Here is a 15,112-nt window from a genome sequence, read left to right on the forward strand (position 1 = left end):
GAGTTCCCTAGGAAACTTCCCTTGCAGGGAAGAGGAAGGTGGATTGGCCGTCCTTCTGCAGTCCCTTACCATACAGGCAGGTCTGGGGACCACACAATACTCACCTCCCAAAATCTGTCCCCGTCTCTCCACCCCTGGTGCATCCCTGTGTCTAACTGAGAATAAATCAACCAAACACAATCATCTGGACATTTTTTGGTTTTGTTCTGTTTTGTTAAAAAAAAAGAAAAAGAAAAAGAAGAAAAGACATCATGGCCAACTGGTAGGTTCCTAAGTCTCCTTCCATCCAGTCAAGCCAGAAGATGCCCAGGGGAGTAGGGAGCTGTGGGGAGGGAGGTGTAGGGGAAGGAGATATGGAGAGGGAGGCAGAGCTACAGGGAGCGAGCCACTGGAAGGATAGGTTCATCCCGGTGACTTCATGGCTGTGACCACAAATGGGGTAGGGAACGGGACCCAGGAAGCCCCTCATCCCCTAGCACGTGGGTCTTCTCCATTAGGCACATTCAGTCCACTCTTGCATTCTTTCTTCCCACCCTGACTGCTCAGAGAAATGTACCCCACCTCCCTAGCCCTCTGTGCTTCAAGTCTTCCTTTGACCCCCTTTGCTCTCCCACAGCAGGGCTCTCAGCTGCCAGCCAACCAAGCAGATGGGGCAACAACCAGACCTAAAGGAAGGACCTGGGGAAGAAGAGAAAGGGAGCCTGGCAAGTCTGAGCTTTGGGAGTGGGTCTGGACCTCGTGACCATTACTCCATCTGCTACCCCATGCTTCCTTAGGCTCCCACCCTCTGGCTAGCTTGAGAGGCGGGACGGTCGTCAAGGTACATGTCTCTTCTCCTCTGACTCTGGGAATGAGATTTTTCTTCTCCCACAGGCTTGAGCTCTCCTTATAGGAGTGTCTCCACATGCCAAAATCAGAGGAAGTCAGAATAAAACCTCCCAAGGCTGAAAACTAGAGCTGGCACGTAGTACATGGTCAGTAAATGTTTTTAGGTGGCTGGATGAGTGAAGGAATGAGTGAGTGAGTGAATCCAGGATCGATCTGGAAACACACCAGGGCTCAGACCTCTTGGGCTAAGTGCCACTCTCAGTCCTCTTGGGCTGTGTAATACCAAAGAGAACACCCCAGGCTCTGGCTTACCCCAAGGGCACACCCATGCTCACAAACACACACACACGCACGCACACGTGCACACGCGCATTTGAGGGAAACTTCTGGGCCGCAGGCAGAGACAGGACTCAGACTCAGACTCCACTCTGGGTCAGCTCTGCAGCCTCCAGAGCACGGGAGTAGCAGGGGACACTGAGTCCCTGGCCTGCTGGCAGGCCTCACTCTCGAAAGCTGTCAGCCAGCTGGTGGCAGTCCAGCTCCCCCTTTGGCTCCAGGCCCCCCGGAAGCTTCACCCCCGTCTTCCGGTCCACACACCAGCACTTGCCACGCTGCCCATCCAGAGCTGGGTGACACTGCCAAGAGAAGGGCATGAGGGGTCAGTTCCGACACAGGAAAAGAGACCCCAAGTGACCCACCCCAATCCCAGCCCAGCCCAGCCCCCAAGTCAGACGGTCGCTGCTTCAAGATGGCCTCTGAGGGTGGTGACTCTTTTTTGAGCATGGGTCTTCTGAGCTCACTGGAGCAGGGAGAACATGGTCAAGAAGGAAAGGTCCAGAGAGTTCTGGAAGGCAGGACCTTAAGAAAGCCCTCGGGTTTAAAGGCACAGCTGGATTTGAAAGGCTGGGTTCAAGTTGGAGATGTTTTGGGTACATATTCTGATTGGGTTGGGACTTTAAGAATGGGATTATAGTTATGAGGTGGATCCAAGTTGGGATTAAGGTAGGACCAGGGTTAGATTTGCAGTTGAATTAGGAAATATGACTAAAAGTTGAGTTGGATGAGTTGGGTGAGGGTTAAAGCCCAGGTAAAAACACAATTGGGATAAAGACAGAGGTCAAGGTCAGAATAACTAAAGTTAAGCTAAAGTTTGGGTCAAAATTAGTAGGAGGTTCAGGGGGCGCAAATGTATATTTCAGTGTGAGAATTAATCTTGGAGTGAAGGATAGCTTAAGGATCAGAATTGGTCTGGGGATAAAGTTCAAGTGTCAGAACTTTCAATGGGATAAAAATCAGAGGAAGAAGCTAGTGGCTCAAGCCTGTAATCCCAGCACTTTGGGAGGCCGAGGTGGGTGGATCACCTCAGGTCCGGAGTTCGAGACCAGCCTGGCCAACATGGCAAAACCCCATTTCTCCTAAAAATACAAAAAATTAGCCGGGTGTGGTGGCGGGCAACTGTAATCCCAGCTACTCGGGAGCTAAGGCAGGAGAATCGCTTGAACCCGGGAGATGGAGGTTGCAGTGAGCCGAGATCCCACCATTGCACTCCAGCCTCGGCAACAAGAGACAAACTCTGTCTCAAAAAAAAAAAAAAAATTAGCCTGACATAGTTGTGTGCCTGTGGTCCCAGCTACTCAGGAGACTGAGGTAGGAGGATCACGTGAGCCCAGGATGTGGAGGTTGCGGGGAGCTGTGATCGCATCACTGCACTCCAGCCTGGGAGACTGAGATCCTGCCTTTAAAAAAAAAAATCAGGAGAAGAAAATGCATAGAATTTTACAACACAAAAAGTGAACCCTAATATAAACCACTAATTAATAATAATATACTAATATTCGTTCATCAATTGCAACAAATGTAAGATGTTAATAATGAGGAAACTGGGGTGGATGACAGTACATTGAAACTCTGTACTCTTGCTCAAGTTTTCTGTAAACCTAAAACTACTCTAAAAAATAAAGCTATTAATTTTTTTTTTAATTAAGAGAAAAAGTTTTTAAAATTGGGACAAGGATAAAATTCGTGTTAGGATAAAGGTTAGAAATAGGCTGGGCATTGGTTTTGGGGTGCCCTCTCTGGCCCTTCACTCATACCCTTTTCATGTCATCCTGGGATGCACAGACTCAGGGCAACCTTTGTCCTTCTATCTAGACTTCTGCTGGCAGAGTGGCAGCTCAAATTGTGGATTTGTCTATAGCTCATGGAGCAGGGAAATGAGTCTGTCTACACCGACAAAGAGCTCCAGGATAGGGTTCCCCAGGCAACACCCAGCAGGAGGCACACCAGAGCCCTGCCCAGACAGGCCACCCATTCTGATGGGCCAGAGATAGGCTGGAAGAGGCCAACCCTGCTGACCATCCCAGCCTCCTGGAGGCTTCTCAGAGGACCCCAGCTTCCAAGGGCAGGAAGGAATAGGGAAGTTGCTGCCTTTGTGTCTTCTCTCCTGCCCCACTCCTTCCTCTGCTTCTACCCAAAGTGCCTGTCTCCAACCGTCCAATCTGGTTTTACCTTCACCCTTGCTGTACCCCAGGTGGTTTTGCTACTCGCCTTGCAGGGAGGGGTAGGCTGAGTTTCCTCTCTGACTCCTCATGACTTTGGCCCTCCATTCCCAGAAGAAACCTCACTCAGTGACAGGAGGAATTACTCATAGGAATAGAGTAGAGTGAATGAGAGAGTGTTGGGAGCCAGAGGTTGTCAGGGTTGCTAGGTCTGCACCACAGATGGTGAAATTCAGGGGTGAGGGAAATTGCCCTGGATAGGGAGGCAAGATCTGCTGGTAACTTGTTCTATGACTCTGGACTAGCCCGGTGCTTTTACTCCTCTCTGGATCACAGTCTCCTCATCTCCAAAATGAGTGAGGTTCTGATGCTGAGGTAGGTTTAGGGAGGCTCCAAGGGGTTGGGTTGGGGTTGAGGAGTTTCCCCTTCCTGAGATCTCCATCCAGGACCATCCTGCGGAGAGGCCGGAAATGCCCCAGAGCTGAGTCCAGGGCCAAGCCAGCGGGAGACAGAGACCCACCTGCTTGGGGTGGAAGTTGCCGTTGCGGTCGCAGTTGGGGATGGGGATGATGTAGAGGTCCTCGTGGGTGCGGCTCTGGGAAGCGGCCAGCCGCTCCAGCGCCCGGTGCAGCTCGCTCTGGCAGGAGCCCTGGGGCTGGAGGAGGGGAAGACAAAATTGCTCAGCAGAAGGAAGAGAGGCAGGAGGCCCCGGCCTGGGGTCAGAGCTAAGTGAGAACTGAAGGCCCCGGAAGGAGGCCTGAGCCCCAGGGGCTGGGCAGGACCCAGTGAGGTGAAGAGAGAGGCCTGGGTCCGGAGGACACACTGGGAGGGTAGAGACGTGGAGGAAAGGGTCTCGAGCCAAAGAGCTTCTTCAAAGGAGGGGTGGGAAGTGAGGGGACACTGTGGGGAAAGGGGCTGTGGGAACCTATGCAGAAAGCCAGGGAGGGGGTGATTTCTGTGCAGAAGGGACAGATAAAACTTCCAACTGACAACTTGTAAGACCTTCAGAAGGGACATTAGCCAGACCCTGGAGCAGGGTCCCAGGCCCCCTGCTATGGCCAGCATTTACCCTTTGGTTACTGAGAAGGTCTGGGGTGGGGAATCCAAAAAAGGCCAAGAAACCCCAGGGCGCTTTGGGCAACTGCTTTTTACCAATTGGTATAGAAGTTTTTCAGTATTTAATAATCACTTAAGCTGCCCCGATGTATATAACTGATGGGCAGGAAAGGAATCCCAAGGAAGGGAATGAGTGCTTTCTCTGGGTCCTGATGACTCACACTAGTTGCACCTTGCACACAGTAGTCACCCTAGAATGTGTGCTGAATGAACACGCCCCAGATCTGGTGGTGATGGTGTGTGTGGGTGCGTGCATGTGGGGGGCGGGGGGCGTGTGTGTGTGTGTGTGTGTGTGTGTGTCTATGCACATGCACATTTGTGCGTCGGAGGTCCTTACCACAGGCCGGGCATCCTCCCGGGGCGCCCCATTGACCTTCATCTTGCCCCCACTGGTGCTCCGGTCTCGAATTTTGGCGAAGTGCTTCTGCAGGCACCTGCGGTCATGGGCGCTACAGGGGCTGAAGCTGTTGTTGGGGTGGTCGCCCTCATCCTTGTCTGCATTCAGGTAGCGATAAGGAGAGGTCAGCACCGGAAGAGGTCAGAGCGTCACACCAACCCAGCCTCCCACCCACGTTCTCCTTCCTGGGGATTCTTCGGCTTGGCGCTGGAGAAGAGCAGGGGGCCTGGGGAGCGGGAAGAAACAAGAGCAGCCCCCTACCTCCTCCCCTCTCCCCTGGATCTCTCAGGAGAATATTCCTCTTGAAGTCCTTGACTTGTCCCTCACCCCACCCAGGCCAGCGCTCAGATGAGTCACCAGTTGCAGCTGCCCAGATGGCAGGAGGGTCCCCTGGGCCCTGCAGGGAGGTCTGAGGCAGGCAGGGGGACCCCCTGCTGGATCCTGTCCCCTTTCCATTCAGCTCCCACCATTCCCCTCTCCATCTGATCGTTCTCCCTGTCGCCTCTCCTGATTTTTTCGGTGTCTGGCTGAGCCAGCCAGGGGATCCCCAGGGCTGTGGACTCTGCTCGCCCTCTTCCAAATGGCCTGAATCAGAGTTTCCATGAGCAATGAGAACTCTAGCCCAAAAGGCTCTCCCCATTGGCTGGGTGGGAGAGAAGTGGGAGTTAGTGTATCCGCCTGCATGAGGAAGAGTGAGTGTATGTGTGTGTGAGTATGTGTGTAACACAACCTGTGTGGCCCCAGGACCACAAGAACAGCCTCACACATTCCTTCAGTCCCCCACCTCGAAGTTTCCCATTCTTAGACTTCAGACTCCATCCAAAGTCCACAGGGGTTGCCCAGAACCAGGGCACCAGGGATCTGGAGACGGGAGTGATGAGGCTGGACCTTCAACCCCTCTGTGGGATCTCCTGAAGGCTCTATCTGAGCTCAAGAAAAACTCCATCCAAATGGGGCATTGTGGCTCACGCCTGTAATCCCAACACTTTGGGAGGCCGAGGAGGGAAGATTACTTAAGGCCAGGAGTTCGAGACCAGCCTAGGCAACATGGCAAGACCCCATCTTCACAAAAAATTTAAAAATTAACCGGGTATGGTGGCATGTGCCTGTAGTCCTAGCTACTCAGGAGGCTGAGGCGGGAGCATCACTTGAACCCAGGAATTCGAGGTTAACAGTGAGCTATGATCACACCACTGCACTCCAGCCTGGGTGACAGAGCAAGACCCTGTCTCTAAAAAAATAAAATAAAATAAAATACATTTTTTTTAAAAAAGAAAAACCCCATGCTCGAGTCCCAGAACTGTAACCACTGCTCCTCCCTCCAAGCAGTCAAAACCAGAATACAGGGCTGAGCTGGAGAAAGAGGTTGGAAGACCTCTCTGCAGATCAGAGCCACCTCTGAAATGCTCAGGCTTGGCAGCTCGCTGCCGGCCTGAGTGCAAAGCCCCTGCCAGCATTCCAGATGTTGGCAGCCGGACAGGAGGTTACATCTGGTTTGCGTCAGGGTTTTTTTTTCCTGAGGAGTTAGCAGGTTCCTCCATGCGTGGCAGCGATCCCAGAGCTGCCTCTGGGTCAAATGGTATTTTTCTGCCTAGCCAAAGCTGGGGGGGTTGGTTCTCTTTTCATTCTCCTGGTTTGGGGGGTGTGGGGAGAAATATGTGGATAAAGGCAAACCAGGCAAGGAGGAATCTAACCAGAAAGTCTTTGTCAATAACCTTCCACACCAAAGGTTATTAATAAAATTCACCAAGGATGGAAGAAGATTTTGTTACGGTGGAGAGCTGGCTTAGAAAAGAGGAATAAAAGGGAAGAAATAAATAGAGTAGACAGATATAATCCATCCTTCTGCACATTTAAAATCCCAAGAAGGACAGTCCAGAGGGGACTCCAGTCCTACATCAAGTTCCTAAGAGTCAACCAAAGAGAAGACACTATAGCAAGACCCCCTGGCCAAGGTAGGCAGCAAAAGAAGAAACATAAACTTCAGAAGACGAGGATTGTGCCAAGGGGACCATAAGGAGATGGATCCTGAGCCCTCGGTTAGGAACCAGAGAAAGATCTGGGATCCAGGCCCTTCCTTTGAGACCCTCCCAAGGAATTCCTCCAGCCAAAGAAACCTAAGCTGCCCCAGTGATCACCTCCCTCCACACCCCCACCTTGCACAAAGCCATAAGGCTTGAGGATGGAGTCACCGTGTTTCAGGGGTGTAAGCTGGAACTGGGGAGTGGAGAGAAAAAGGAAATGGAAGACCTCAAAGAATTAGAACCAGGCTGGGTGCTCACGCCTGTAATCCCAGTGCTTTGAGAGGCCGAGGTGGGAGGATCACTTGAGGCCAGGAGTTCAAGACTAGCCTGGGCAACATAGCAAGACCCTGTCTCTACCAAAAAAAAAAAAAAAAAATTAGACCTGCCTGTGGTCCTAACTTAGAAGACTGAGGTGGGAGGATCGCTTGACCCCAGTACATCAAGGCTACAGTGAGCTATGATTGTGCCACTGCACTCCAGCCTGGGTAACAGAGGAAGACCCTGTCTCTTAAAACAAAAACAAAAACAAAAAAAACAAAAAAAAAAATTCAAGAATTAAAGAATTAGAACCAAATGTCAGAAGGACAGAGGCTGAGCTGAGATGTGGACAAAGGCCCCACCCTGTTACTTAAGTAGGGCTGGAGGAGATCACCTGGACTTGTTTGCCACAGCCCAGGACACTAACACCAGGGGGCACCCTTCCAACCTGGAAAGCCTTTGTTTTTCCTGAGTTTGCTTTCTTTTAATGACCATAAAAGAAAGTACTAGGGGCCAGCTGGGGTGGCTCACGCCTGTAATCCCAACACTTTGGAAGGCCGAAATAGGTGGATCGCTCGAACCCAGGAGTTCAAGACCAGCCTAGGAAACATAGTGAAACCCTATCTCTACAAAAAATTAGCCTGGTGTGGTGATGCACACGTGTAGTCCCACCTACTTGGGAGGCTGAGGTGGGAGGATCACCTGAACCCAGGAGGTCGAGGCTGCGGTGAGCAGTGATCACACCACTGCACTCTAGCCTGTGCAACGAGTGAGACCCTGTCTCAAAATTTTAAAAAAGCAAGCACTATTTTGTACAATGATTCATTCCTCTCAGTAAATGGGTAGAATATTCTTTGGTTCAAGGAGTGAGGAAGGTTTTTCAGGAGTTCAAGGAGTGGGGAAGAGTTTTCAGGAGGTAGTGAGCTCCCACCCTGGAAGTGTGGAGAATTAGGGTGGTAGCAGCCTCAAAAATCTCAAGAGATATGGAATAGAAGCACGACCACAACTATGCTTTCCATGCTGAGTTTCTTTTTCTCTCTCTCTCTCCTTTTTTTTTTTTTTTTTTTTTTTTTTGAGACGGAGTCTCGCTCTGTCGCCCAGGCTGGAATGCAGTGGCGCAATCTCGGCTCAATGCAAGCTCCACCTCCCAGGTTCACGCCATTCTCCTGCCTCAGCCTCCCAAGTAGCTGGGACTACAGGCGCCCGCTACCATGCCCAGCTAATTTTTTTGTATTTTTAGTAGAGATGAAGTTTCACCGTGTTAGCCAGGATGGTCTCGATCTCCTGACCTCGTGATCCACCCGCCTCGGCCTCTCAAAGTGCTGGGATTACAGGCATGAGCCATTGCGCCCGGCCTTTTCTTTTTTTTTAAGAGACAGGGTCTCACTATGTTACCCAGGCTGGTCTCAAACTCCTGGCCTCAAGTGATCCTCCTGCCTAGACTTCCCAAAGTGCTAGGATTACAGGCGTGAGCCACAGTGCTGAGCTTTTACGAGTCAAAGTTCACAAACAACTAACCCTCAGAGGATTATTAATGGATATTTAAGATGTTTACCATTAAGAAGGATTAGGTATGCTCACTGAAGCCTAGGGCTGCATGGGGCACAGGGTGAGTCCAGAGGCATGGCTTATGCTCTTGGGTTGGTATGGCCCCATGTCACATCAGAGGGTTACCTAGGAAAAGCTAAGCCAGCAAACTGCCTGGCTTCTCCCTTGTTAGGTTCCCCACTAGCCATCCTACTTATCCCCAGTTCATGTCTACACGGAGTGGCACCCACCGGATAGGGAGAGTAGCTCCCTCCTTAGTCTCATGGGGACACAGGGTAAATCCGTATTTGCCTACTCACACAGACAGGCTCGGGCTCAAGAACTGCAAGTGTACACAAACAATCACGTGTCCAGACACACACTCATCCACATGTGCCTTACCCACATGCGCTTGGGCACTCTGACCCTGCCCTGGTCAGAGACACAGAGCCAGGGCAGGGCACGCTGACTTCAACAGCTTCTCTGCACCGTGGTTTGTTGACTTTCCATGTAATCTGTAACTTTTCCTTGCCCAACCCTGCTTAACTGGCAGACTGAAGAGCCACCCCAGGATCCACCCCTAAGCACCAGGTTTTTGTGGGGGTAAGGGTTATAGCATTGAGTCTCTTGATAACGTTAACCTTCTCATCTCCAAAACTGGCTAAATACTTGCTATTTCCCTGCTCACACAAGAGTTCCAGCCACCTGGTGCTACTCATCCTGGTAGTGCCCTCTGGAGAAATTCCAATGCCTGTGGGTTCCCCTCTGAGCAGGAGTGGAGTCAGACCTATTCCCCTGAAAAGTCTGACCTCCAAAAAGCTTGTTTGGGAGATGGGACTTCCAAGTAGGCTTGGTCCTCCTACAGCCCCCAGCTTGGAGCTAAGCCAGTTGACATCTGACTATAGGGGAAACCTCGGTCTTTGCTCCAGCAGCAGAGGAAGGGAAGGCGCCAGAGAGAGAAGAGGCCACACGGCTTTGGCACCACTGGCTGCAAAGTTTGTGGCGAAAGCCAGAGGATTTCCTCTTTCCTGTTGCCTGATTTTACCCTCACAATTTCTCCCCAACGCCAGCCCCTGGCCCTCGAGAGACACCTAGGCTATGAACTGAGTGGGCCCAGCCATCCCGACCAGAAGTTTCAGCTGTGATCCAGAGGGTCACCCACCTGTCCTGCTAGAAAGGTCTTTTCCCTCTTCCCCTAGACTCTAGCTGGAGAAGCCAAGACCGCTGGTGCTGGGCACCAGGCCCTTTCTCTGAGGTCTGGCTCAAGGGGTATCACCCCCAACAGCTGTGTCATGCTGCCAGCCTCAGAATAAAAAACAGATAAGGCAACTTGGCCTGTTCTTCCCATGTTGACAGCAGCAAAATGCACCAAAGGCCACCCCACCCCTCTCAACTCCTCTGAACGTTGCCCCAAATTTGCTCCCTCGTCCTACCGCTTCCCTAAGTCCCAGCATCAGCTTCTTCATCACCATCTTCCTCATCACTTCAATTTATTGAGCTCTTATCCCATGCCAGACGCCCCAACCCTGTGAGGCAGGTCCTGTTGCCCTCCCCACTTTAAAAATTAGGAAAATGAAGTAGACTGGGTGGAAGGGGAGGAGGAGAGACTTAGCTCTGCAGCACTCTGTCTTTAAGTGGAAAGACTCCTGATACCCGAGGCACCAATACTGCTAGCTTTGCCAGTACTAAATTAAAAATGGGAAGCGGCCATGCTCCTCCCTCCCCCTCCCCACAAGGCACAGAATTTCTGGGAATGCCCTTGTTCCCATGACATAACTGGATTCCCAGTACTGAAGTAGGGGGGCAGAATTTGCTGCATTGACTAAAAATTAACCCAGCCTGCCTGTTCCCTAACCCTGTCCCAAAGGGACTGAGAGCCCAGCTTAGGAACTCCCCGTCCAAACGCTGATCTTTCCGCTGTCCACTCCCCCAGATTCCATGAGTCTAGGATCAGTACCAGGATGCAGAGGTGTGGACTTTTGATGCACACGCCCCGCCTCATCTCTGGTGGCCTCAGTGGTGTTAAGCCACAACCTGGCCAGCACATGGAAAGCTGTGACAGGAGGGCAGGCAGGGGTGGCTGGAGACGGAAAGGGAAGATCTGCCCCTGGGGCAAACAGGAGGCAGCTGGACCATAGCAGCCAAAGAAGGGGGCATGCCAAGTGGCCACCATCCCCCAGCCACCTGCTGACACTCAGCCCCAAAAGGAAAAGGCAGAAAAAATAGACAGGTACCCTCGACCAAGCTATTCGCGGGCCAGTGGGCCCAAGCCTTGGGACCTAAAGCAGACAGTGGCCTACTGACTGTGTAAGGCTAAAAAGATGGGTGGGTAGGGGCTTGGTCATCTTATCTCACCCACAGACCCTGCAGGGCTGCAGCAGAACTCTAGAGAGTGCCTTTTACATGGTGCCATGTGGCCCAGGTCACAGCAAGGGATTACTTCTATGATGACTAGGAGGTGTGGGAGGGCACGGACATAGCTTGCTCAGTAGGTACCTCCAGGCTTCCCTCGTCTCTCTCCAGATACCTGCATCCATTGCATGGCTGGAGGCTGGAGGACAAGGCAAGGAGGAAAGGGGGAGGGGCATTACAGACCTTGGCTGTGTCATCCAAAGGGGACCTAAAGCCACCCCATTCCAAGACACCGTTTTTTGTTTTTTTGTTTATTTGTTTTGTTTTCTTTAGACAGAGTCTCGCTCTGTCACCCAGGCTAAAGCGCAGTGGCACAATCTTGGTTCACTGCAACCTCCACCTCCCAGGTTCAAGTGATTCTCCTGCCTCAGCCTCCCAAGTAGCTGGGACTACAGGCACGCACCACCATGCCCAGCTAATTTTTGTATTTTTAGTAGAGACGAGGTTTCACCATGTTGACCAGGCTGGTCTCAAACTCCTGACCTCAGGTGATTCACCCTCCTCAGCCTCCCAAAATACTGAGATTACAGGTGTGAGCCACTGCGCCCGGCCTACCTTTTTTTTTTTTTTTTTTTTTTTTTACGAAATAGAGTCGCCCAGGCTGGAGTGCAATCATGTGATCATAGCTCATTGTAACCTTGAACTTCTCATCTCAGACTCTCAAATACCTGGGACTACAGGCATGAGCCACAGCAGTTGGCTATTTTTTTTTTTTTTTTTTTTTTTTTTTTTGTAGAGACGGGGGTCTGGCTATATTGCTCAGGCTGGTCTCGAACTCCTGGCCTCAAGCAATCCTCCCAAAGTGCTGGGATTACAAGCATGAACCTCCACACCCAGCCCCTAGACATTCCTGGAGGCCAGTTTGCATTATATCCAGAGGACAACCACAAAATTCTCCCCAAACCCCTAGGGGATCTTATTTTCCTCCACTACAGGATGGAGTATTCCTACCCAACCAGAGGCTGAGGTATTCCTACCCAGCCCTTTGAGGGCTCTTCTGTCTTGCATTCAAAGTGCTGAGAGAGGAGGAGGCTACCAGCCATCCTTATCTGGTGCCAGATACCCTCTGGCTGGTGGGGGATGGAGATTCAAAGGGAACGTGACTCTGTTGTACCCCGTGAACCCAAGGGCTCGGCCCTTGCTCCCTCCCAGTCTCAGTACCCCTCCTCTACCATTGCCACTGGCATCTCTGCCCCAAGATTAGCGACTTTCTCCCCCAGGACCCCCCTTCCCAGATATGCTGGGTGCCAGGCTGGCATTTCTCCTAGAATGTTTTCTGCTGACCCATCTCTCCCTACCCAGGGGCAGGAAGGGCAGAGAGGCCCGAGGCCCAGACCCCTGGGGTCCACCTCCTTCCTGTTTTCCCTGCATCCTGCTCTCCTCGGCTGACAAGCTGCAGAGGATTGAGGAAGTGGAGGGTTTGGGACCCAGGACAGGAAGCTTGGGGCTGGAGTCCCAGCATCCGGACTGCAACAATGGAAGCTTCAAGCACCAGGAAAAGAGACAGAGACAGACAGAGGCACATGAGAGCAAAACAGGGTCGGAGATGGAATGAGAAACAGAGGCATAGATACAGAAAGACAGACAGAGAGATTCCCAAAGTAACAGAGAAAGACAAACAGTGACAGAGACACAGAGAAACAGCAACAGAAAGAGAGGGAGAGAAGCAGAGCAACTGAAACAGAAACACAGAATAAGGTGGAGAAAGAAACGCACGATGGGCAGAAGACACTGAGGAAAACAGAACTCGAGAGCATGACTAGTGAAACTAGAGGTTGAGAGACAAATCAGGAAGAACAAAAGAGCAAGAGAAAGAAGGAAAAGAGACTGAGAGTCTAAGGAGAAACTGAGAAACAAAAAAAGAAAGTGTAAGAATGAGGTTAGGGCAAGGGCCTTCTCAGAGTCTCTCTCTCTCTCTCTCTCTCTGTTTCTTTCTCTCTCTCTCTCTCTCTGTTTCTCTCCCCTGGCGCCCTGGCCCCTTCTCTATTCCCTATCCCACACACATGAGGCTCCTGCAGCTCTGGGCTAGGAGCCAAGACTTTTCTACCACCTCAAATCCTACCTGCCTGGAGAAAAGAACAGGGGGCCTGTATACCAGGGCAGGCAGAGGTGTCCAGGCCTGGCAGAGGGACCCCTGTCTTCCCACTGCCTCTCAAACAACAAGGTGACCTGGCTCTGGGCTTTGGGGAAGGGCAAGTCTAATGCCCCTCAACGCCAAAGTCCCTCTAATTTGTATGTCCCACTCCACCACTGGACCATGTAAAAAAAAAAGTTCAGGCCCTGGCTCCCCAGACCACTGGGATTTCACCCTCGGCCTGGATCAGGAACAGAAAGCTTTCCCCACTCCCTCATCCTCCCCAACACACACCCCACCACCATCCTCCAGTTCTCTGGCCCTAGACAGCTGACTTAACTGGACCTTAATCTGCTACTCTTGCACCAGCAGCCAGGCCTCCCACTGGGACCCCCTATCAAACAGACAACCCTTGGAGGTTTGAGATGGAGCGGTGGGACAGTCTCCCTTGGTGGTGGCAACAGGCTGCTAGGGACTCGGTAGCAGTTTCCTTGGTGAGCCTGTCCCATGCCAGTCGGGCCCTGCCACGTACCTGCCTTCTCTTCAACTCACAGGGGATTTTTAAGGGCCTTCCAGGGCGGCTGGAATGGGGAAGAAGCCGCTGAGAAGGGAGCGCACTCAGGAGGGAATTGGGAGGCCAGGGGTACCTTACCAGAGGGCTGCAGGCTTTCCTGGATGGCCTCGATCTCCGCCAGCTCCATGCACAAGCCTTGCCCGTGCATCAGTGTGTGCAGGGGCTTCTCCACCCCTCGGGGCGGGTAGCAGCGCAGGCCCGAGCCGCAACGGGGGGTGTACACCCCGCAAGGCATCCCCAAGCCCAGGGCGCAAGTGGCGCAACAGCCGCAGCCCGGCTCTCGCACCAGCTCCTCGCAGCCCACGGGGGGGCGGCAGCGCGCCAGCTTCTCCTCGGAGCAGGGCGGGCAGTGGATGGCTTCGTCGCCCAGGCTCGGCCCGGGCCCGGCGGCCAGCAGCAGGGCGGCCACGAGGCAGAGGGGCAGCATGACCGCGCGAGGACTGGGCGCGGGCGCGGGGCGCTGGGCGCAGGCGGGGAGCGCGGGCGCGCGGGCGAGCGGCGGAGGGCACACGGCGGCAGCGCCTGGCGCTCCTGGAGGACCCGACCCGGAGGGCGCGGGGAGACGGGGCGGCCCGGCGGGCGAACGGGGACGTAGCGGGGGAAGTTAGCAGGCGGGCCGGAGGGGAGCAAGCCTGGCCGCCGAGGCGCTGCGCCGCATCCTCGGCCCGGCCCAGGCAGGCGGCGGGCGGCGAGGGGCAGGGGGCTGAGCGGCTGCCCGGGACCGGCTCCCCCGGACTTTATACCGGTCCCTGGCCACACCCCCAGCGCCTTCCCAGAGGTGGGGGAGCCGGGGCGGGCGAGGGGGAGAGGGAGAGGCGGCCGTTAGGGGGAGGGGGCGCTGTCCTGAGTCGCCGCCGCCGCCGCCGCCGCCGCCGCATCTGAAAGTCCTTTTCTGCCGAAGAAGGAAGCGGCGCAGTTTGGAAGCTGTGGCAGGCGCCCAGAGCGCCTCTGAACCGGAGCCCCGGAGGGGAGGCAAGGGAGAAGGGAAGCCAAGGGGCTGCTGCGGGGCCCCCTTTCCCGACCTCGGAGGAGTCTCGTCCCGCCCCGCCAAGGCGGCCTCAGTCTCCCACCGAGAAAGGAACTTCCTAGCCCGGACTCCCGGCTCTGCGGATCCGGTCTTCCTGGACAGAACCCTTTCCACCGCACCCTGGTGCTTCCAGCCTCAACCGCTGGAGACCAAGCCTCCTGAGGTGGGGTAAAGCGTACAGGCACAGCTAGGGGCACAGAAAGGCCTGGAGGCCCTAAGACGTTAACAGGCTCTTGCCACTTGCCCCTTGCAACCTCTCCCTCCCCCGCAATCTCCCCAGGGCGCATTTGGGCCCTGGTCCACCCTGCTTCCCCAAGATGGAATCAGCAGAACTCCCGGGGAGGGAGGTGCCGCCGAGCCTCTTCCTCCTTCTTGGA

General features: G+C 53.6%; 1 protein-coding gene across 1 annotated transcript; it reads right to left on the bottom strand.

Moving 5' to 3' along the window:
- Positions 1-183: 183 nt before the first annotated feature.
- Positions 184-14,653, bottom strand: IGFBP4 (insulin like growth factor binding protein 4). The gene is made up of 4 exons (XM_511475.6): positions 13,787-14,653; positions 4,780-4,937; positions 3,847-3,981; positions 184-1,463 (listed from the first exon to the last, which is right to left on the bottom strand). The coding sequence occupies exons 1-4, from the start codon at positions 14,133-14,135 to the stop codon at positions 1,329-1,331; spliced, it is 777 nt and encodes a 258-aa protein (XP_511475.2). The 5' UTR covers positions 14,136-14,653; the 3' UTR covers positions 184-1,328.
- Between the last annotated feature and the right edge of the window lie 459 nt (positions 14,654-15,112).

Source organism: Pan troglodytes, chromosome 19 (assembly GCF_028858775.2).
Source record: "Pan troglodytes isolate AG18354 chromosome 19, NHGRI_mPanTro3-v2.0_pri, whole genome shotgun sequence".
NCBI lineage: Eukaryota > Metazoa > Chordata > Mammalia > Primates > Hominidae > Pan > Pan troglodytes.

Excerpts from the sequence above, each read along its gene's own strand:
- IGFBP4 (XM_511475.6), bottom strand. The coding sequence starts at position 14,135 with ATGCTGCCCCTCTGCCTCGTGGCCGCCCTGCTGCTGGCCGCCGGGCCC. Across the intron at positions 4,938-13,786 it reads GGAAAGCCTGCAGCCCTCTG|ACAAGGATGAGGGCGACCAC; the intron begins GTAAGGTACCCC and ends ACCTGAATGCAG. Across the intron at positions 1,464-3,846 it reads GCAACTTCCACCCCAAGCAG|TGTCACCCAGCTCTGGATGG; the intron begins GTGGGTCTCTGT and ends TTCTCTTGGCAG.